The following is a 23,594-nucleotide window of genomic DNA, read 5'->3' on the forward strand; positions in this document are numbered from 1 at the left end:
AGGTGACCAAACAGGTAAATGAGAGTATCAGAGATAATGGGAACTGCAGATGCTGGAGAATCCAAGATAATAAAATGTGAGGCTGGATGAACACAGCAGGCCCAGCAGCATCTCAGGAGCACAAAAGCTGACGTTTCGGGCCTAGACCCTTCACCCTCTCTGATGAATGGTCTAGGCCCGAAACGTCAGCTTTTGTGCTCCTGAGATGCTGCTTGGCCTGCTGTGTTCATCCAGCCTCACATTTTATTATCTAGGTAAATGAGAGTAAACCGGTTGATGTGGTGCATATGGATTTCAGCAAGGCGTTTGATAAGGTTCCCCACAATAGGCTATTGTATAAAATGCGGAGGAATGGAATTGTGGAAGACATAGCAGTTTGGATCGGAAATTGGCTTGCTGAAAGAAGACAGAGAGGGTGGTAGTTGATGGGAAATGTTCATCCTGGAGACCAGTTATTAGTGGTGTACCGCAAAGGTCGGTGTTGGGTCCACTGCTGTTTGTCATTTTTATAAATGACCTGGATGAGGGCGTAGAAGGATGGGTTAGTAAATTTGCAGATGACACTAGGGTCAGTGGAGTTGTGGATAGTGACGAAGGATGCTGTAGGTTGCAGAGAGACATAGATAAGCTGCAGAGCTGGGCTGAGAGGTGGCAAATGGAGTTTAATGCAGACAAGTGTGAGGTGATGTACTTTGGTAGGAATAACTGGAAGGCAAAATACAGGGCTAATTGTAAGATTCTTAGTAGTGTAGATGAGCAGAGAGATCTCGGTGTCCATGTACACAGATCCTTGAAAGTTGCCACCCAGGTTGACAGGGCTGTTAAGAAGGCATACAGTGTTTTAGCTTTTATTAACAGAGGGATTGAGTTCCGGAACCAAGAGGTTATGCTGCACCTGTACAAAACTCTGGTGCGGCCGCACTTAGAGTATTGTGTACAGTTCTGGTCACCGCACTATAAGAAGGACGTGGAAGCTTTGAAAAGGGTGCAGAGGAGATTTACTAGGATGTTGCCTGGTATGGAGGGAAGGTCTTACGAGGAAAGGCTGAGGGACTTGAGGCTGTTTTCATTAGAGAGAAGAAGGTTGAGAGGTGACTTAATTGAAACATATAAAATAATCAGAGAGTTAGATAGGGTGGATAGGGAGAGCCTTTTTCCTAGGATGGTGATGGCGAGCACGAGTGAGCATAGCTTTAAATTGAGGGGTGAAAGATATAGGACAGATGTCAGAGGTAGTTTCTTTACTCAGAGAGTAGTAAGGGAATGGAATGCTTTGCCTGCAACGGTAGTAGATTCACCAACTTTAGGTACATTTACGTCGTCATTGGATAAGCATATGGACGTATATGGAATAGTGTAGGTTAGATGGGCTTGAGATCGGTATGACAGGTCGGCACAACATCGAGGGCCGAAGGGCCTGTACTGTGCTGTAATGTTCTATGTTCTATGTTCTTAATGAGTGGAAAGTGTAAACTCTATCCCTGTGGGTAAATGTATCCAAGATGAAATGCTTACTTCGAGATCAGTGGGTGCACAGCAGTAAGAAAAAACAGAAATCCTGTTGGAAAATTAAGATAAGTTTAGAAGTTAAACAAATTTAAACAGAAAGCAGCCAACAGCCAAAAACTTGGAAAACTTATTGTCTATAAAAAGTGGTATTTTTCCACCTTGCTATGACCTCTGAACCAAATCTACATAATTAAAGTCCTCCAGAAGGAACAATGCGCCTACACCCCAAGGTCTTTTCATTCGGCAACACTCCACAGAGCCATACCATTAACTGCTTAAGCCCTCCTACCCTGGTTACCAAACAAACATGCTAAAATTCAACACTTCACATATATCTAAATTAAACTACAGCTGCCAATTCTTGGCTCATTGGCCCATCTGTTCGAGGTCCCGTTGTACCCTGAGATAAGCTTCTTCACTGTCTGCTACAACACCTATTTTGGTGCCAACTGCAAACTTACTAATCACCCCTCCTGTATTCACATCCAAATCATTTGTATAAATGATGAAAAGCAATGGACCCAGCAGTGATCCTTGCAGCACACTACTGGTCACAGGCCGCCAGACCAAAAAACAACCGTCTACCACCACCCTCTGTCTCCTACCTTCGAGCCAACTTTGCATTCAGTTGGCTAGTTTTCCCTGCATTCTGTGTGATCTAAATTTGCTAGCTAGTCTACTATGTGGAACCTTGTCAAACACCTTGCTGACGTCCATACAGACAACATCTACCACTCTGCTTTCATCAATTTTCTTTGATACCTCTTCAAATAACTCAATCATGTTATTGAGATGCAATTTCTGACGCAGAAAGCCATGTTGTCTGTCCCTAATCAGTCCTTGCCTTTCCAAATGCATGTAAATCCTGTCCCTCAGAATCTCCTCCAACTACCTACACTACACTAACATCTAGCTCACTGATCTATAGTTCCCTGGCTTTTGCTTACCACCTTTCTTCAATAATGGCACCACATTAGCCAACCTCTAGTCTTCAGGTACCTCACCCATGGCTTTCATTGATACAAATATCTCAACAAGGGGCACAGAAATCTCTTCCCTAGCTCCCCACAATGTTCTGGGGTACTCCTGATCAGGTCTCAGTGATTAATCCACCTTTATGTGTTTAAGACTTCTTGCACTTTCTCAGCTGTATTATGGACACTTTTCAGGATATCACTTTTATTTCCCCAAGTTCCCCAGCTTCCATGTCGGTTATCAATTTAAAAGTATCACGGAGGTTGTGACGGGTGATGTTTGGAAAAGCATCTTTCTTCAGAATGTTTGAGGTCAGAATGCATGTCGTGATGATTATGCACATTTAAGGGAAATTGAATAAATATTGGAAGTAAACAGAGGTACAGGCCCAGGGGGAGGACAGAATAGGTTTCGGTTATTCCAGTAAAGAGTTTATGTAGGCATGTTGCAAGCCAATGGTTCTTTATGTTAAAAATTATGAATCTCTGATGCTTTAAGGATGACAGTGATGATTTTTTAAAAAAACACTCCAAATTAGAATGTTATGCTAATATTATGTCAGCATGATTTCTGTTATTATGCAATATTCCAAGTATGATAGGAAGCTAATTCAAACAAATGTTGAAATCAAAAATATAGGCTCAAAAACAAATTGACTTTTTCTTCAAAACAGCTGCTCGAAGGGGCTTCAGCAGAGCAGGTTGAAAATTTAGGCATCGCTGATCCTACATATTACTTCTATTTAAACCAGTCAGGCACCTACAAGGTGGATGGGACAGATGACAAAAAAGAATTCAATGAAACAATGGTAAGTGAGGCGGTTTTTTTTTTGATTTTATGTGAGTACCATTGTTATGCTGCCATGCAAAAAGACTTGTGATTCTGCCAACTGATATTCTTTGTCTGATGGCCACAAGGGATGAATTCACGTGCCCTGTCCTCATTGCACCATGCCCGGAGTGCCATGCTCTAATGGTCATCCATTTGCTTTACCAATACAACACATTTTAATCCATAAACAGAAAGCAAAAACCTTGCTAGCAAATGCTTGCTAGTCAACATCTGTGATGCAAACAAAGAAGTCAGTATTTCAGATTTCGACTTTCTCCACTTGTGATGTTTTAATTTATTTATTTAGTCTACAAATACTGACCCACTGTCATCTGTTTCCCTCAACTGTTGAACAGACAGTTCATATTTCTGCTGCCTGCATTCTTTTTTAACCATTGTAATTTAGACAAATGCGAATTAATATAGGAAACGAGGAGGCCATTCAGCCCCTCGAAGTTATTCAGTCACTCAGGTTTGATTATGATAGATCTGTATCTTAAACTCCATAACTCTGAATCTTCTTCCCTCATGGAAAACCATCAAGCTCAGTTTTGAAACTTTCAGTTTGTGTGTAGATATGCTTTCAGAATCGCTTCGGAATTGCATAGCTCTAATTTTAACGTTCTGCCCCATTATTCTGGAGTCTCCCAGCAGAGGAGGCAGTCGCTCGCCACCTATCTTAACAATTATTTAATCATCTTAATTGCTTCATTAGTGTATTCATTAAATTTCTACATAAAGGGAACACAAATCTAATCAATACATGTTGGCCTCATATTTTCTCCCCATACTACTCCGGTCAATCAATGCTGCAGTGTGACATATCATGGCAGCAAATATCCTAGTACCAGTAGACACAAACAGGACAGAACAAAGTGTAGCAGCCCTCTCAAAGCCAGTATATCAGTCCATAAGTGTGGTGCCTGAAAGTGAATTTAGTGTGGCAGGAGGGGCCAAACTAATGCTCTATACAGCTATAGCATAATTCCTACCCATTGGTATTCCAGCTCTCTTTTGGAAAAGGCTAACATTTCATTCACCATATTTATTGTGCCGATCCAGCAATTTTTAGATAATTACTGTATTTGGACTCCAAAATCTCTTCATACATCCACAACTCCTACATTCTCGTGATCTAAAATTTATTCTGATCTTAGGTCTTAAGTGGAAGACCTCAAGCTTTCCATTTGAACTCCATCTGTCACAGTTGTGTCCAATCACTTAATCTATCATTGTTCCACCTCACCTTCTTGCTTCAATCTACTCTATTTGCCATGGCCCCTTAAAAAGGTGTCATCTGTAAAATTAGATGTATGGCTCTGTCTTCCTTCTCACAAGCGCTTTACAAAAAATGTGAAAGGCTGTGGCCCAAATACGGATCCCTGGAGGAACAACATCAGTTGCATCCTGCCTATTGAGTAGGTGTCCATTAAACCTCTGTCTATCTCTTATCTTCTAACCACTACTTGATCCCAGCCGGTAGATTGATGCTGCAATTTTTGTCTCTAGTGTGGATCTTGCAACTGCTCCTGAGTTTGGAGGCTTATCTTGTGATTTTCTTCTGGTTTTCCTGAGTAGAAGCAGAATTTTTTTTCATTTAAATTTACTTTTGAAACTTTTATAGTCCAAAAAGGAACAAAAATGTGAGAAGGAATAAAAAGTGAGGAAGGAGAGGTTGGATAACACAGAGTTTATAGGAGAGGCCTGTCCACATGTTTGTCAAGATGTCGACAGCTCCAGAGAGAGATTTTTTTTTGTTTCTTTCCATGGAACTCAAATGGCCAATGTCTGCAATTAGTTTGTCGAGGTTTCAATAGTAGTGGTTTAAATAACATTGGGGATCAGGGATCGACATCCCTTTAATCAGATTCGGAGATTTGAGAGCTGATGAAAAGAGGATTTGAGGAGAAGATTGTCTTTGTTTGCTGGGAGTTTCAGCTAAATGCTGGATTTTTAAGAAGTTTTTTTTTCTCTTGCATGCTTAAAATTAAAATCTGTGGCAAGGGAAGTTTGCTTTATATGTTAAAAAAAAGGGTTCTACTTTAGAGCTTCTTCTTTTAGGCCTTATAACAAAGAATATAGTTTTTTTAAGCTCTCCCAGCACAGTGTGCCAGAAGTCAGTCCACAAACACTATATTTGAGCAAAGTGTGGGGATCTTTATCGTTATCTCAGTGAGCAATTTTTAACAGGCAGTTACAGCAATCAATGGACCTGTATGCACCTCCTGTCCGATGTGAAAGATTAGGCAACTGTTGACTGTCTCTCAACACCTCATCTGCAAGATCCGTCCAGTATCAGGCCATTTAGATCAGCTAGAGAAGCAGTTACAGTCACTGAGGAGCATACAAGGAAACACAGAGAGTGATGGTTAGTAGATTTAGAGAGGTGGTTACATTGCAGGCTCAGTCAGATAGATGGGTGACTCTCAGGAGAGGTAGCAAAGTAGGAGTGTCCTGAGGCTATTCCTCTCTCAAACAGATATACTGTCTCTCACAGGAAAATACAGGTGGCAGCCAGGTCTTGGGGTTTGTCAAGATTCAAATAAGCAATTATTATAGGAGCCTGTCCTGTCAGGGACACAGACAGGAGATTCTGCAGCAATGAGCATGAATTCAGGATGATATTTTGTCTCCCCTGGAGCTAGGACGGAGGACGTTTCAAAACGATTGCAGCATTTTGTCCAAAGGGAGAGTGAGAAGCCAGAAATTGTTGTACACGTTGATAAGAATGAAAGGGAAAGTGTTGAGATTTTGCATCGTGAATGTAGGAAGTTAGGTATAAGGTTAAAAAGCAGAACCACAAAGGTAGTAATCACTGATTTACACATGCCAGCCACTTCACACAGAGTAGGAAGGAGAACATGGGGCAGATAAATCAATGGCTGAGGAGATGGTGCAGTGGGCAAGGATTCAGATTTTTGGGTCATTGGGATCTCTTCTAAGGCAGAAAAGACCTGTTCAAAAAGGATGGGTTTCACCTGAACTGGAAGGGAACCAATCTCCAGGCGGAGACAGCTGCTAGTGCTATTCGGCTGCCTTAAAACTAAGTAGTAACGAGAATAGTAAGGTAGATGAGGATGGCTCTGAATTAAAAAGGAGCGAGTTATTAGAAAAGGCAGGCAAGATGAAGTCAGTGAACGAGGTAACGCTGAACAATTACACTGCATTTATTTCAACACAAGGGTCTTACAGGTAAGATTTAGGAACTCAGGACATGTACGGGAACATGGAGCTGGGATATCATAGCTATTACAGAAATATAGCTGAGGGAGGGGCTGCATGGCAGCTCAATGTTCTGGGGTTTAGATGCCACAGGAAAGATAGAAAGGGAGGCAAGAGAGGACGGGTCTATCATTTTTGATTAAGGCAAACGTTACTGCCGTACTTAGGATATTTATGAGGGATCATCCAGTGAAGCTACATGGTTAGAACTCGGAAGTAAGACCAGGATGATCATCTTGATGGGATTGTACTATAGGCACCCAATAATAAGAGGGAAATTGAGGAACAAATATGTGGAGAGATCACAGATATATGTAAGAAGAAGTGTTGTAATAGTGGTGGATTTTAACTTTCCAAAAATAGACTGCCATAGTATGAAGGGCTTGGATGGTGAGGAATATGTTAAATATGTTCAAGAAAATGTTCTCTACCAATATGTAGATGCACCTACTAGAAAAGGAGCAAAATTTGACCTTCTGTTGGGAAATAAATCAGGGCCAGTGATTGAAGTGTAAGCGGGGGAGAACTTTGGGACCAGTGATTATGATTCTATTGGTTTTAAAATAGTTATGGAAAAGGATAGGCCTTGTATAAAAGTTAAAGTTCTCACTCAGAGTAAGGCACATTTTGATGGTATGACACAGTAACATTCAAGAGTTGATTGGAGTGGACTGTTCACAGGTAAAAGGACGATGGCAAGTGGGAGCCTTTCAAAAGTGAGATAACAAGAGTTCAGAGGCATTACATTCCTGTTAGAGTGCAGGGGAAGGCTGGTAATAGTAAGGAACAATGGATGAATAAAGAAGTTGAGGCTCTGGTAAGAATAAGAAGAAGTCATATATTAGCTATAGACAATTGTGAATAAATGAATTTCTTGAAGAATATAAGGGGTGTAGGGGCATTCTCAAGAGGGAAATCAGGAGGGCAAAGAAGGGAATTGAGATAGCCTTGGCAGAGAGGTTAAGAATAATCCAAAGACACTCTCCAAGTAAATTAAGAGCTAAAGAGCAACTTAAGAGAGAATAGAGGTAACAAGGCATAGAGCTGGATGAACACAGCAGGTCAAGTAGCATCAGAGGAGCAGGAAAACTGATGTTTCGGGCCTAGATCCTATTTCTGAAGAAGGGTCTAGGGCCAAAACATCAGCTTTCATGCTCCTCTGATGCTGCTTAGCCTGCTGAGTTTTTCCAGCTCTACGCCTTGTAATCTTGTATTCTCCAGCATCTGGAGTTCCTACTATCTCTGAGAGAGAGTAGATTCGGTTAAAGATCAACAAGGCCATCATGTGTAAAACAACAGGAGGTTGGAGAGCTACTCTTTTGTGTCAGATTTTACTGTGAGGGAAGAAATAGAGGCCAGGAAATTCAAGGAACTAAATATTGATGTCTTGAAAACAGTCCATATTACAGAAGAGGAAATGCTAGAGGTTTTAAAAACATAAATGTGGACAAATCTCTAAGACTTGATCAAGTGTATCCCAAGGACATAGTGGGAAGTTAGGGGTAAAATTGTATGGCCCCTCGCAGGAATATTTGCATCATCTACAGCCACAGTGGGTACTAGAAGCCTGAAAGGTGGCTACTGTCGTACCTTTATTTAAGAAGGCTGGACGGAGAAGCCTTGAACTATAGACCTGCCATTTTGACATTAGTAGTGGGTACATAGTTGGAGGGGAATCTGACAGATAGGATTTACTTACATTTGGAGAGACAGGGACTGATTAGTGATAGTCAGTATTGCTTTGTGTGTGTGGGAAATTGTGTCTCACAAACTTGATCAATTTTTTTGAGGATATGGCCAAAAAGATTGACGAAGGCAGAGAGGTAGACGTTGTACACATGGGCTTTAATCAAGCCTTTGACAAGGTTTTGCAAGGTAGACTAATTAGTAAAGTTGGATCACATGGGATTCAGGGAGAACTTGCCAATTGGATACAAAATTGGCTTGACAATAGGAGACAGAGGGTAGTGGTGGAGGGTTGGTTTTCAGACTGGAGGCCTGTGACAAGTGGTGTTCTGCAGGGATCGGTGCTGGGTTCACTTTTGTTTGTATTTATATAAATGATTTAGATGAGAATTTAGGAGGCATAGTTAGTAAATTTGCAGATGATACCAAAATTGGTGGTATAGTAGACAGTGAAGAAGTTTATCTAAGATTACAAAGTGATCTTGATCAATTGGGCCAATGCACTGAAGAGTGGCAGATAGAGTTTAATTTGGATAAATGTGAGGCAGTGCATTTTGGTGAAACAAGCAAGGCAGGACATAAACAGTCAATGGTAGGGTCCTGGATAGTATTATTGAACAGAGAGACCTAGGGTTTCAGGTACATAGTTCTTTGAAAATTGCAACACAGGTGGACAGTGTGGTTAAGGAGGGGGTCAGCACTCTTGCCTTCATTTCTCAGACCATTGAGTTTACGAGTTGGGATGTCAAGTTGAGGTTATAAAGAACATTGGTGAGGCCGCTTTTGGAATACTGTCTACAATTCTCGCATGTGAAAGGTCTGTTCCTGATATTGGTGAGATCGTGAAAACAGTGGGACCCCTACTTGGCAGGCCATTTTGTGTATTTGAGGTAGCCTGTTGTGGATTTGAGATACTTTTGACAAGGAGATTTAAAAGATCTTGCTAGTGTCCCTTCATATCCCCTCAATACACCAAGTAACCTCCCTCCTCCATTACTCCCTTGCTACTTACACACCTTTTTCAGTACACCTCTACCCACAATGGCCCCACGCATCCACCATACTCACTGTTCCAGTGCCCACAATGTACAGAACCAGTGAGCCTTTGACAAGTTTGGCAAATGCTTGTGAAACTGGCATGAGAAACAAAGTGACTTTGAAAGTCTCCATATGGAAAATGGTTCACCTAACAACCTCAGAAATGTAAGAATCAACAACAGACCTTGATACTGTCAATACTGTAATACGCTTGACCCCTCTTAGTCTGGTTCTAATAAACAAACAATCATTGGAAAACCAAAGAGAGAATAATGTATTTCAACATCATTAAGCTGTCAAACAAACAAAGTCAACTCATCCATCCAAACTGTGCAAACAGAAACCTTTTTGACTTCAGTCAAGTATTGATCTGGCAAATTAAATGTCTGGCCGGCTTTTTAAGTGTTTTAGTTAATATGGGGGTTGATGCAGGGCTAAGTGGCCTAACTACATTCAGAGGACTGGGCCAATGAACTAGAGAAAGTCTTCCTCCTGACTACCAAGTAGTCGATCATTGCCACAAGCTTGGCCAGAGAAGCCATAGATTCAAACATCTGGGAGTCAGAGGAAGAGACAGGGTCAGGACCACAAAGCTAGGAAATGGGTTAATCTGCAGTCATTGACACTAATTCACTAACTTTCAATGAATATTTCAAACCATTTTTTTATTATCAATGCACTACACAATTAAAGGAAGTAACAACAAATTAATCTGATGGTTTTAAACTATCTGAATTGATCCAAGCTTTAGCTTAACGTGCTCTGTAATTACCAAGGTTCTTTCTCCCTCATAGAATGCCATGCAAGTCATAGGTATAACAGCAGAGATTCAGATGATGGTACTACAGATTATTGCTGGAATTCTGCACCTTGGAAACATAAGTTTTACTGAAGTCGGGAATTATGCTGAAGTGGAAAATGAGGCTCGTGAGTAATATTAATTTCAATTCCAGTTGTGGAATGATGGTCAGTCATCCTTACGTTTGCAGGGGTTTGTATGTGATAAATCAGCACCTGGTCAAAACAGTCATATGGATTTTGTGGAATAATGTTTCTAAACTTATTTTCAGGAGTATTTCTTTGGATGTAGATACTTCAAATTGAAACAAGGTAAACAATATTATTCAAGGAGATGTAAAATGCAGGTGTCAGTCATCATTTCTTATATAACGTACACCGATCAGATATTTTGCAGTTATGTTCCAATTTTATGTGGCACTACCAAACCCAGTCAAAAATAGCAGAACTGAACAAGTAACTAATGAGGAAGGAAGAATCCGTGAAAAACGTAATCCTTTGTTCCGACAAAACATGTAACCAAGAAAATGTTTACATGGGGCTTCAGCCAAAATGCCAAGGTCATGCTTCCTTAACTTGACACCTCCATCTTGTCTGTAATCTAATACCTCAGCTCATTTTGTATTATAAAGACGCTGAATGCATGAGATGTGGCAAAGATTGTTAGTTACAATGTCATCCCAGCAATTCAAAATTATGTGACATATGTGCCAGGCAGTGACCATTTCCAAAGTCCAATCGCTACTGCACACTCTTCAATGGCATCGCTATCACTAATTTCACCACCATCAGCATCATGACAGTAACCATTAGCTACACTGGGCAGACACTAGGTACTGTGTGATGACTGCTTACCTCATAATTCCCCACAATATCTCTTTCATCTACAAAGCTTATGTTAGAAATCCAGTGGAATATTCGCCATTCATTCACAACTATGAAGCTGCGACACCTTTCAAGAAGCCATCTAGAAAAGGGCAGTTCATTTGATCAGTGATAACAAGGTGTGAAGCTGGATGAACACAGCAGGCCAAGCAGCATCAGAGGAGCAGGAAGGCTGATGTTTTGGGTCTGGATCAGTGCCTTTGCCACTCACACTCAATGTTCATTATGGTCTATGCCACTGCATTATGTAGTGTATATTAGCTGCAGGATGCACAGCTCCAAATCATCAGCTTTACTTTCACAAGAGCAGGGCAATGGGAAAGACCCAATCATTTCCAAGTCATAGAATAGACATGAATCTATACAAATCAGCATTTCCTTTACAGCTGCCTACGTCACCGCCCCGCACCCCCACCCCAAATACCTTGGGGAAATAGGATTACCACAGCACTGCAGAGCATTGACAAAGAGTGAATTACCAATTCCTCTGCAATCTTGAAAGCACTTAGACTGCACATAGCCAGAAAAAGATGCAATCATTCAAATTATATTTACAATAATAAAGCAGATTTGTGATTTTAACCTCCCAGGAGGAGTAGATATCACAACTTTTATGGAAGGGTCCTAATTTTCAATCAATTTATAGAATTCTGATTATAACTATAATTATAATTAAATGGGATTTTCAGCATGCAGGTCACCTGCTCCATCAAATTGGGGCTCATGCCGTAAAGATTAAGATCAATCCAATGTTAAATAACATTGTATGGGACTGTGAGCAGACAAATGGTAAGATACCTGCATATAAATTCAGTGCTAATGTTGCATTTGCTGAAATTTAAGAACCATAGAAATGATACTGCACAGAAGGGAGCCATTCACCAAATCTTGTCCATGTTGACCCAAAAACACCTATATGCCCTTTCTAATCCCATCGTCCTGCACACAGCCTAAGGCCCTGCAGCTTATAGCACTTAGGGTGCAGATCCATGCACTTGGGGCAGCACGGTGGCTCAGTGGTTAGCACTGCAGCCTCACAGCGCCAGGGACTTAGGTTCAATTCCAGCCTCAGGTAACTGTGTGTGCGGAGTTTGCACATTCTCCCCGTGTCTGCGTGGGTTTCCTCCGGGTGCTCCAGTTTCCTCCCACAGTCCAAAGATCTGCAGGCTAGGTGGATCGGCCATGCTAAATTGCCCATAGTGTTCAGGGGTGTGTGGGTTATAGGGGGATGGGTCTGGGTGGGATGCTGCAAGGGACGGTGTAGACTTGTTGGGCCGAAGGGATTGTTTCCACACTGTAGGGAATCTAATCTAAACTTCTTAAAAAAGGTTGGTGTCTCTGCCTCCACCACCAATTCAGGTAACAAATTCCAGACACCAATCACCTTCTGCATAAAAACTCTTTCCCTCACATCCCTTCTAATCCTTCTGCCACTGAGCTTGAATCTATGACCTGTGGTTTCTGTCAAGAGGAACAGGTTCCTCCTCCATCTCTACCTCTATCTCTATTCCCCTCTATCTCTACCCCTCACAATTTAGTGTACCTCAATTGTGTCACTCCTCTGCCTTCTCTATTCCAAGGGAAACAACCCCTCCTCTCCAATCTCCCCACACAGCTATAATTCTCCAGCCCTGGCAACATTTCCAGCAAACCTTCTCCGCACTGTCATCAGAGAAATTATGTCCTTCCTGTAATGTGGTGATCAGAGCTGCACACAATACTCCAGGTGTGGCCCCACCAGTGTCTTAAACAGCTGAATCATTTTATTCCTATTTTTGTATTCTACACCTCCGCCAATGAAGGAAAACACTCTTTATGCCTTATTTACAATCTTACCTACCTGTACTGCTACGTTTAGGGACCTGTGCATTTGCACAGCAAGATCTCTCACTTCAACTCCTTTTATCTCAGTGTATTCCCACTTGTTGTCTATTCCCTTTTACTGTTTGACCTCCCTAAATGCATTACCTCACACTTATCAGAGTTGAACTCCATCTGTCATGATCCTGCCCACTCCCCCAAACCATCTATATCGTTTTGGAGCCTACAGCTAACTTCTTCACTATCCTCTGGCCAATTTTTGTGTCATCTGTAAATTTCCCAATAATGATCCTCATTTTCAAGTCCAAATCATTAATGTATAAAACAAATAGCAAGGGTCCTAACATTGAACCCTGCAGATTACCACTTGAAATAGTTTTCCATTTGCAAGGGCAGCCGTCAACCATTACCCTTTGCTCCCTGTTACTAAGCCAACTTTGGATCCAATTCGACACATTACCCAGTATGCCCAGAATGGTTATTGAGTCATGTAGAAACTTAAGTTTAAGTTGGAGAGGGAATTGGAACATCATCAGTATTGGAGCAGGAGGGAACTATACTCTCTGCACGGGCTCCACCTGATCCAATCTGAGGACCAGGATCTTAGCAGAAAGGCTAAGTAGAGTCGTCACAAGGAATTTAAACTTTTCAAATGCAGTGGAGAGCTCAGGAGAAGTTTTTAATATTTCTACAAATGAGTAATAGGTGGAGAATATGGAAAAGATCAGGAATCTAACTTCAGGCACAGCACATAAGGGACAACTATGAGAAGAGGGGCAGTCAAAGGAGGATTGAGGGTGTTGCATTCAAATGCACACAGCATATAAAACAAGGTAAGTGAGCTTGTAGCACTGATTAAAATTGACAGATATGATGTGGGCATCACAGAGGCGTGGCATTCTAGGGAATTAGGGCCGGGAACTAAGTATCCAAGAATATGTATCCAATCGAAACACAGGCAGTTGGGTAGGGGGCAGAGTTATCTTGTTAATAAGAAATTAAATTGTATCGATCACAAGGCATGATATAGAGTTGGGAAGCATAGTGTCTGCATGGGTAGAGTTATAGAGTTATGCACTTATACAGTATGGAAACAGACCCTTCAGTCCAATTCATCCATGCCAAACAGATATCCTAAACTGATTTAATCCCATTTGCCAGCATTTGGCCCATATCCCTCTAAACCCTTCCTATTTATGTACCCATCCAGATGCCTTTTAAATGTTGCAACTGTACCAGCCTCCACCACCTCCTCCAGCAGCTCATTCCACACACACATTATCCTCTTGCATAAAAAGGTGCCCCTTAGGTTCCTTTAAAATCTTTCTCTGAACAGCAAAAGAAGGGGAGTTATCAACACGCCTCCTAGCAGTAGTCAGAATGTGGGGCAGAAAATAAATCAGTAAGTGGAAAGAGCATGTAAGAAAGGCACTATTGCAATAATTATAGAGAATTTCAAATATGCAGGTGGACTGGGAAAATCTGATTGGTCGGAGATCCCAGAAAAGGAATTTATAGAATGTCTTTGAGATGTTTTTGGAGCAGCTTGAGGTAGAGCCCACTAGGGAACAGGTTATTCTGGATCTGGTGATGTGTAATTAGATAGATTTGACTAGGGAGCTTCAGGTGAAGGAACCCCGAGGGGGCAGTAACCATAACCTAACAGAATTCATCCTGCAGTTTGATAGGGAGAAGCTTGAATCAGATGTAATAATATTGCAATTGCATGAAGGCATCTACAAAGACATGAGACCAGAGTTGTGGATTCATGGAATCATAGAGATGTACAGCGCAGAAACAGACCCTTCAGTCCACGCCGACCAGATATCTGAGATAAATCTAATCCCATTTGAAAGCACTTGGCCCAAATCCCTCTAAACTCTTCCTATTCATATATCCATCTGAATGCCTTTTAAATGTTGTAATTGTATCAGCCTCTAGCCCTTCCTCTAGCTGTTTGGAAGGGAAGCCTCGTAGGGAAGGTGACAGAACAGCAATGGTAGGAGTTTCTGGGGATAATTTCAGAGCTACAGCAAAAATTCATCCCAAGGAAGAAGAAACATGATTAGGAGATGATGAGGCAACAATGGCTGACAGGGGAAGTCAGGGACAAGAAAAAACAAAAGTAAAAGTACATAATGTGGAAAAGATTGGTGTAAAGTCAGAGGATTGGGAAGTCTTTAAAAACCAATAGAGAATTACTTTAAAAAAAAGCAATAAGTGGGAAGAAGATGAAATATCAGGGTAAGCTAGCTGGTTATATAAAAGAAGATTGTATGAGTTTTTTTTCGATTATTGAAAAGGCAAGAGTAAGTAAGACTGGAAATTGGACCACTGGGAAAATGAGGCTGGGGGAGTAGTAATGGAGAACAAAGAATAGAACTGAATAAGTACTTTGCATCACTCTTCATGATGGAAGACACCAGTAGCATATCAGAACTTCAAGAGAGTAAGGGGGAAGAAGTGAGTCTACTAAGTCATTGCTGGGGAAACTGAAAGTTCTGAAGATGGATAAGACACTCAGACCAGATGGACTACACCTCAGGATTCTGAAGGAGAAAGCTGAAGAGATTGTGGAGGCATTGGTGGCAGTCTTTCAGGAATTACTGGAGTCATGGAGTGTGCCACAGGGCTGGAAAATGGCTAATATAACACCCCTATTTAAGAAGGGAGAGAGGTAGAAGTCAGAAAACTACAGGCTGGTTAGCCTGACCTAAGTTTTGGTAAGATTTTAAACTCCATTAATAAGGAATGAGATTGCTGAGTACTTGCAAGTGCATGATAAAATAGGGCTGAGTCAGTGTGGCTTTGTCAAGGAGACAGCATGACAGACAAATCTGTTAGAATTCTTTGTGGAGGTAGCAATGAAACTTCAGAGTAATTCAGAAGAAATGTAAGCAAAGTCATTTGTGTAGGAATGTTAGTTGAATGCATTGTCTGCCTCATTTGTATTGAACTTTGACTGGTCATTTTCACTTTAACATTATCAAATGACCCTTTAAAGGAATTACTGTTTGTTGCTGCCTAATGAATAATACATTTTATAGATTAGGAAAAAACATTCAATCATTGACTGCATTAAGTTCATGACTATGCTGAAGGACATTGGAGAGGACTGGGATTACAGATACTTCATCAGAAATATGTACATGGGACAAATAGCAACTGCCAGAGGAGCCAACAGCGAGTCAGTGCTGTATGTAATTGACCAAGCAGCTCAGCAAGAGTGATTTTTATAACTAATCCTCTCGAAGGTCGAGAGCAGCAATGATCGGAGGGGTGTTTGACAATTTAGATTCTGATTATTAGTTTGTTGTCAGTGTACAGCAAATGATAACATCATTTAGATTTTTGCAGATGACAACGCATTTGCTGCAAACACAAAAGAAGATTTACAAGAACTGGTGCATAGATTAGTAAATGGAGGCATGAACTTTAGAACAAAGTGAACATTGGTAAAATGAAACTGGTACATGTCTCAAAATCACCATGGAATATTCACAGAGGGTTAAGAACTACATTAGGGGCAACAGTTGAAGCATTTAGGAAGCATAACATCTGCAGATAAACGAAACATAGAACAAGAAAGTAAAAACAAGGATAGCAATGGAAAAGGCTGTAATTAGAACATAGAAAAGAACATAGAAAAGTACAGCACAGTACAGGGCCTTCGGCCCACGATGTTGTGCCGTGGAAAAAACCATAAATCCAAAAATAAAATAACCTAACCTACACTCCCCTCAATTCACTGCTGTCCGTGTGCATGTCCAGCAGTCGCTTAAATGTCACTAATGACTCCGCTTCCACGACTACCCCTGGCAAAGTATTCCATGCACTCACAACTCTCTGGGTGAAGAACCTCCCTCTGACATCTCCTCTATACCTTCCTCCTAACACCTTAAAACTATGACCCCTCATTGCAGTCAATCGTGCCCTGGGGAAAAGTCTCTGGCTATCGACTCTATCCATGCCTCTCATTACCTTGTACACCTTGGTGAGAAGAAACAGCTGCTGACTAGAAACCCAAACAAACAACTCAAAAAAATGACCTGTAAAGTATTGTTTTGAATAGATGTGAGACTTGAATCTCAGAGAAGAATACCAACATTATAAAAATCCTAGAAATGGTGATTTGGAGGAGAACAGTAAGGATCTGTTGGACAGAAAGAGTAACAAATGAAGTGCTGTACAGAGTGACCAAAGATATTTGTTTAACGTAATTAAAGAAAGACAGAGAGTCCAGGTTGGGCATAGTTTAAAAGGAAATTGGTTTGTAAGTTACGAAGGGGAGATTTCAGGGAAGAAGAGAGAGATGAAGGAAGAGAATATAACTGTTGGATGGCTTGAAAATTGAATTATTTGTAACTAACAAAATCTCACAGGATAGAGAGATGTGAAAAGAGTATTATCAGCAAAAGAGACTCTCTGGTGGAACACCCATGATGATGATGAATCATTCATTGCTGGAGACTGGAGTTGGAAACTGGGGCATGAAGAAAAATAGTCTGTGATCAGATTTATTTAACAGTAGCATATAGAAACATTCCTATTATTGAGTTATCTCCTTGGCCAGAATCGCCATTATGTATCTATTTTGTGGAGTATCGCAAATCACAAAGCATTATCAGTAAATTAGCAATGTTATTCAAGCTTTGTTTAATGGGAAGTAATTGCTATTCCTAATACTCGACAGTGCTTTTTAAAATATTAATGACTTTTATATTTGCTGATACAGAAAGGAAGACCGCACCATCAATAATTGATATATTTTCTTTGTTTGCATGAAGACTTGGCTTTTCCGGCATTCCTGCTGGGAATCAACGAAATGAAATTGAGAGAGAAAGTGACCAGCAGGAAAATGGACAGTAAGTGGGGAGGCAAGACAGAATCCATCAACATGACCTTAAATGTGGAGCAGGCAGGATACACCCGAGATGCACTATCGAAAGCCCTTTATGCACGGTTATTTGATTATTTAGTAGACGTAAGTATTTCTCAAATTAATAATGATTTTGAATGTGAGAAAATCTGACCAAATTTGTCTTATACACTCTGGGAAAAATTATGAACAAACGTAAGGAATAACTGCTTCAGTTCTACTGGCAGCACTGCCTCTCAAATCCACCTTTGTTGCATGTTCTTTGCTACCCTTTCCTAATGCACATCTTTCGATCTCATTCACAGGAGGCAAATTCAAACTTGCCACCATTGTATAAAAAAAGTGCTCCAAAGTGATGTCACGCTCAATTTAATTCTATTATTCCAGAATCCCCCAACAGTGGAGATAGGGCATATAAAAATAAACTATTTTGAATTGTTTTAAGTGTTTTGATTACATTTCCCTAAGATTTTCATAACTGAGCGTGAGCTAAATTAATCCAACTATCCCTTGTAATTTAACTCCTTAAGATTTGGAAAATTCTCATATATCTGTGCAGTGTCCCTTCCGAAGCAAGTTGGTGTCCAAACTGAATGCTGGGATCTTCCAAATGGGGTGTGAGCAGCAGAAATATTGCTTTCTCACTTTTGAATTCCAATTCCCTAAAGATAAAGGGCAGATTACTCAATTTACCTGCACACTACCCTGTGCAATTGGATTACAATAGCACCAAAATCTCTTTTCTGTTTCACAGACCTTAGTCTTTCTCCATCCAGAATATATTTTACTTTGTCTTTCTTTTATCCAAAGCGGGAAACCTCATCCCTTCTAGCATTGCACTCCATCTGCCATAGCATTTCCCACTCAGTTAGCATATTTATGTTGTCTTATACCTTCCTGATACCATCTCCATGACATATCATGTCTCCTAAGCAGTTTCCTTCTGTTAAATATTGCTAAAAAGGGAATTCAGGGAGCCCTGACTTTGCCATATGACTTCCACTTACCATCTGCTCTACCCCTGAATCTTCAAGTAAATGCATAAGAAATTTAGTTACTTACACTGTCTGTGCACCTAACGCATAGAAGCAGCAGAAATTCAGACCATAAACGTGTTACTCTCATATGGCGGGTCGGGCTAATGTCACGGAATATCTCAATCTATGTCCTTAGCTGGTCCACCCATGATATGTTCATCGCCAATATGACATATTAAGTCCCATTTATGGCCATGATATTGCTACTGCTGCTGAACAATGGAAGTGGACATACTATTGACCATAGCGAACTGGTGGGATTTCCCAGGGAGCTTGGATTCCTGCCACTGAGAGGATAAAAGATGCACCGACTAGCATCCCTTTCCGAAACATAGCAACCAGGCCTGAAAGAGATTGAAAAGTAACAGAAACTGGTTCTGCTGAAAATTTCCTTCCCCATCCTAGCATCTATGCTACATAAGGTATCGGCCCGAAACGTCAGCTTTTGTGCTCCTGAGATGCTGCTTGGCCTGCTCTGTTCATCCAGCTTCACACTTTGTTATCTTGGATTCTCCAGCATCTGCAGTTCCCATTATCTCTATGCTACATAAGTTGTGTGGCCAAAACATAACTTTCTCGGCTGCATTTTCCAACTGGTAATAAACAATGCAATGTTTGAAAAGTAATACAAAATGTAATGAGGAGATGAATAAGGACATCTTGCTGCAATTGTACAGGGCATTGGTGAGGCACACATGGATTATTGTGTGCAGTTATGGTGCAGTCTTGTGATAGAGGGAATGCAGCAAAGATTTACCAGATTGATTCCTAGGATGGCAGGGCAGTCGTATGAGGAGAGATTGAGTTGGATAGGATTGTATTCAGGTTATCTAATAGAAAACTACAAAATTTCAACAGGACAAGACCAGAAGGATGTTACTAATGGTGGGGGAGGCCAGAACCAAGAGCCATTGTTTACTGACAAGGGATAAAGCTTTTAGGACTGAGTTAAGAGAAATTCCTTCACCCAGAGGATTTCATGACCACACAAAGTGGGTGAGGCCAAAGTATTATGTGTTTCAAAGTAAATATAGCTCTTCTGACTAAAGGCACCAAAGGATATGGGGGAGGCTGGGATTACAGTAATGAGTTTGATGCTCAGTCATGGTCCTATTGAATAGTGGAGCAGAGTCAAAGGATTGAATAGTCTACTCCTGCTCCTCTCTGTTTCAATATTTCTATAGTACGTTATGCTCAGTAACAGTTTTCATTTGAATGAATTCCTTGCCAATCTTGGAAAAAGTATAGTAAATAAATGAGATTTCCAAAATGTAATACATAATTGATGATTCTTAACATGTTCTAACAAATTAGCTAATCATTCAGGATTTTTAAATAAATTTATTAATTGCACATCCATTTCATTCCTTCTGTTTAGGCTGTTAACAAGGCAATGCAGAAACCATATGAGGAATACAGTATAGGAGTGCTGGATATATATGGATTTGAAATTTTTCAGGTATTGTATAAAAATTTAAACTCAGAAGCTATGCTTAATTTCAGAATCCAATTTTGCAAATGTGAAATAAATTTGAAAATTAATTTCTGCCCTTTATAACAAGGTGGAATTCGAGTTTATTTTGTTCTAGAAATTAATGTTAAATACATAATCCTGCAAAGCAGCAACAAACACTGTGCACTCAATGCAAAAATCTGTCATAAATTTTATGGAAATAGGGCAGTTTGGATTGATGCGTTACAATGTGTCATGTTGCAGTTCAAGTTCTTTCTTGCAACAGTCTGTTGTAATGTAAAAGCTTTAGTGACATGTTTTGCAAACAGTGTGCTACCCAATGAAGCCATCTCTGCTTATTGTATTGTCTTCTGCAAACTGCTGAAGTCTAACAATATATTGCAATTGCAGAAAAATTACTGATTGAAGAAATGGAAGGTGGTAAGTGTGTTATCTCTCAATTGAAAAGGCAGGGATATATTTCTAAAGCAAGGGCTGTAACTTGTCAGATTTATGAGGCTTAGTATTCATAACTGTAATGATGAACACAACTTACTGAATACTGGCATCAAACTAGACACTGGAAAAGACAATGGCGGAAACAGCCCTGGCGACCCTGCAAAGTCCTCCTCACTAACATCTGGGGTTTAGTGCCAAAATTTGGAGAGCCTAGTCAAACAACAGCCTGACATAATCATGCTTGCAAAATCATACCTCACAGACAATCTCCCAGACATGACCATCACCATCCCTGGATATGTCCTGTCCCACCACCAGGATAGACCCAGCAGAGGGGGTGGCACAGTGGTATATAGTTGGGAGAGAGTTGCTCTAGGAGTCCTCAACATTGACTCTGGACCCCATGAAGTCTCACAGCTTCAAGTTAAACATGGGCAAGGAAATCTGCTGCTGATGACCACATACCGTCCTCCCTCAGGTGATGAATCATGACCCCTCCTTGTTGAACAACACTCGGAGGAAACAGTGAGGATGGCAAGGGCACAAAATGTACTCTGGGTGGGGGATTTCAATGTCCATCATCAAGAGTGGCTCAGCGGCAGTACTATAAATCGAGCTGGTTGGGTCCTAAAGGACGTAATTGCTAGATTGAGTCTGTAGCAGGTGGAGAGGGAACCAACAAGAGGGAAAAACATACCTGACCTCATCCTTACTAAGCTGCCGGCTGCAGGTGCATCTGTCCATGACAGTATCAGTAAGAGTGACCATTGCACACTCCTTGTGGAGACGAAGGCATGCCTTCACACTGAGAATAACATCGTGTTGTGTGGCTATCACTGTGTTAAATGGGACAGACTTCACACAGATCTAGCAACTCAAGACTGGGCATCCATGCGGACTGTGTACCATCAATAGCGGCAGAATTGTTCTCCAGCTCAATCTGTAACCTCATGGCCCAGCATATACCCCACTCAACCATTACCATCAAACCGGGCAATCAATCCTGGTTCAATGGAGAGTGCAGGAGGGCATGCCAGGAGCAGTACCAGGCATACCTGAAGATGAGGTGTCAACCTGGTGAAGCCACCAAACAGGACAACTTACAAGCCAAACAGCATAAGCAGCAAGTGATAGACAGAGCTAAGTGATCCCACAACCAACGGATCAGATCTCAGCTCTGCAGTTCTGCCAATCATGAATGGTGGTGGACAATTAAACAACTCACTGGAGGAGGAGTCTCCGCAAATATCCCCATACTCAATGATGGAAGACCCCAGCACATCAGTGCAAAATATAAGGCTGAAGCATTTGCAGCAATGTTCAGCCAGAAGTGCAGAGTAGATGATCCATCTTGGCCTCCTCCAGTGGCCCCAAGCATCATAGATACCAGTCTTCAGCCAATTCAATTCACTCCACGTGATATTAAGAAACAGTTGGAAACACTAGATACTACAAAGGCTACATTCCAGCAATAGTACTGAAGATTTGTGCTCCAGAACTTGCCACTTCCCTTGCCAAGCTGTTCCAGTACAGTTACAACACTGGTATCTACCCGACAATGTGGAAAATTGCCCAAGTATGTCCTATACACAAAAAGCAGGTCAAATCCAACCCAGCCAATTACCACACTCTCTCAATCATCAGTAAAGTGATGTAAGGTGCCATCAACAGTGCTACCAAGGAGCACCTGCTCAGCAATAACCTGCTCAGTGATGCCCAGTTTGAGTTCCACCAGGGCCACTCAGCTCCTGACTTTATTACAGCCTTAATTTAAACATGGACAAAGAGCTGAATTCCAGAGGTAAGGTGAGAGTGACAGCTTTTGACATCAAGGATGCATTCAACCGAGTGTGGCATCAAGGAGCCCAAGCGAAACTGGACTCAATGGGTATAAGAGGGGAAACTCTCCAGTGGTTAGAGTCATACCTGACACATAAGAACATGGTCATGGTTGTTGGAGGTCAGTTATCTCAGCTCTAGAACATCTCTGCAGGAGTTCCTCAGGGTAGCGTCCTAGGCCCAAACATCTTCAGCTGCTTCATCAATGACCTTCCCTCCATCATCAGGTCAGAGTGGAGATGTTCACCGATGATTGCACAATGTTCAACACCATTTGCAACTCCTCAGTTACTGAAGCAGTCTGTGTTCAAATGCAGCAAGATCTGGACAATATCCAGGCTTGGGTTGACAAGTGGCAAGTGACATTCACGCCACACAAATGCCAGGCTATGACCATCATCAATAACAGGCAATCTAACCACCACCCCTTGACATTCAATGGTGTTACCGTAACTGAATCTGCCACCATCAACATCCTGGGTGTTATCATTGACCAGAACCTCAAATGGACTTACCACATAAACACGGCCGCTACAACAGCAGGTCAGAAGCTAGGAATACTGCGGCAAATAACTCACCACCTGAGTCCTCAAAGCCTGTCCACCATCTACAAGGTACAAATCAGGAGTGTGATGGAATACTCCCCACTTGCCTGGATGAATGCAGCTCCAGCAACACTCAAGAAGCTTGACACCATCCAGGACAAAGCAGCCTGCTTGATTGGTACTACATCCACAAGCATCAACTCCCTCCACCACCGACACTCAGTAGCAGCAGTGTGTACTATCTACAGGATGCACTGCAGAAATTCACTAAATATATCAGGCTGCACCTTCCATACCAATGACCTCTTCCTTCTAGAAGGACAAGTGCAGCAGACTTAAGGGAACACCATCACTTCCAAGTTCCCCTCCAAGCCACTCACCATCCAAACTTGGAAATATATCTCCGTTCTTTCACTGTCACTGGGTCAAAATCCTGGAATTCCTTCCCAAATGGCATTATGGGCCAACCCACACCAAGTAGACTACAATGATTCAAAAGGCAACTTCTCAAGGGCAACTAGGGATAGGCAAGAATTGCTGGCCAACCAGAGTCGCCCACATCCCACAAATGAAAAAAAACTAGAAGGTTCTCAAACATTGAGGATATTTCCTTTAAA

General features: G+C 41.3%; 1 protein-coding gene across 1 annotated transcript in view; it reads left to right on the forward strand.

Annotated features, from left to right (window-relative positions):
* Nucleotides 1-23,594, forward strand: part of myo1f (myosin IF) — a 135,966-nt gene that overhangs the window by 60,749 nt on the left and 51,623 nt on the right. The window contains exons 8-11 of the mRNA XM_048559792.2: nucleotides 3,158-3,292; nucleotides 10,056-10,188; nucleotides 17,553-17,749; nucleotides 20,060-20,140. Coding sequence (XP_048415749.1) covers nucleotides 3,158-3,292; nucleotides 10,056-10,188; nucleotides 17,553-17,749; nucleotides 20,060-20,140 — 546 coding nt within the window. The remainder of the gene's footprint in view (nucleotides 1-3,157; nucleotides 3,293-10,055; nucleotides 10,189-17,552; nucleotides 17,750-20,059; nucleotides 20,141-23,594) is intronic.

Source organism: Stegostoma tigrinum, chromosome 30 (genome assembly GCF_030684315.1).
Source record: "Stegostoma tigrinum isolate sSteTig4 chromosome 30, sSteTig4.hap1, whole genome shotgun sequence".
NCBI classification, from domain to species: domain Eukaryota; kingdom Metazoa; phylum Chordata; class Chondrichthyes; order Orectolobiformes; family Stegostomatidae; genus Stegostoma; species Stegostoma tigrinum.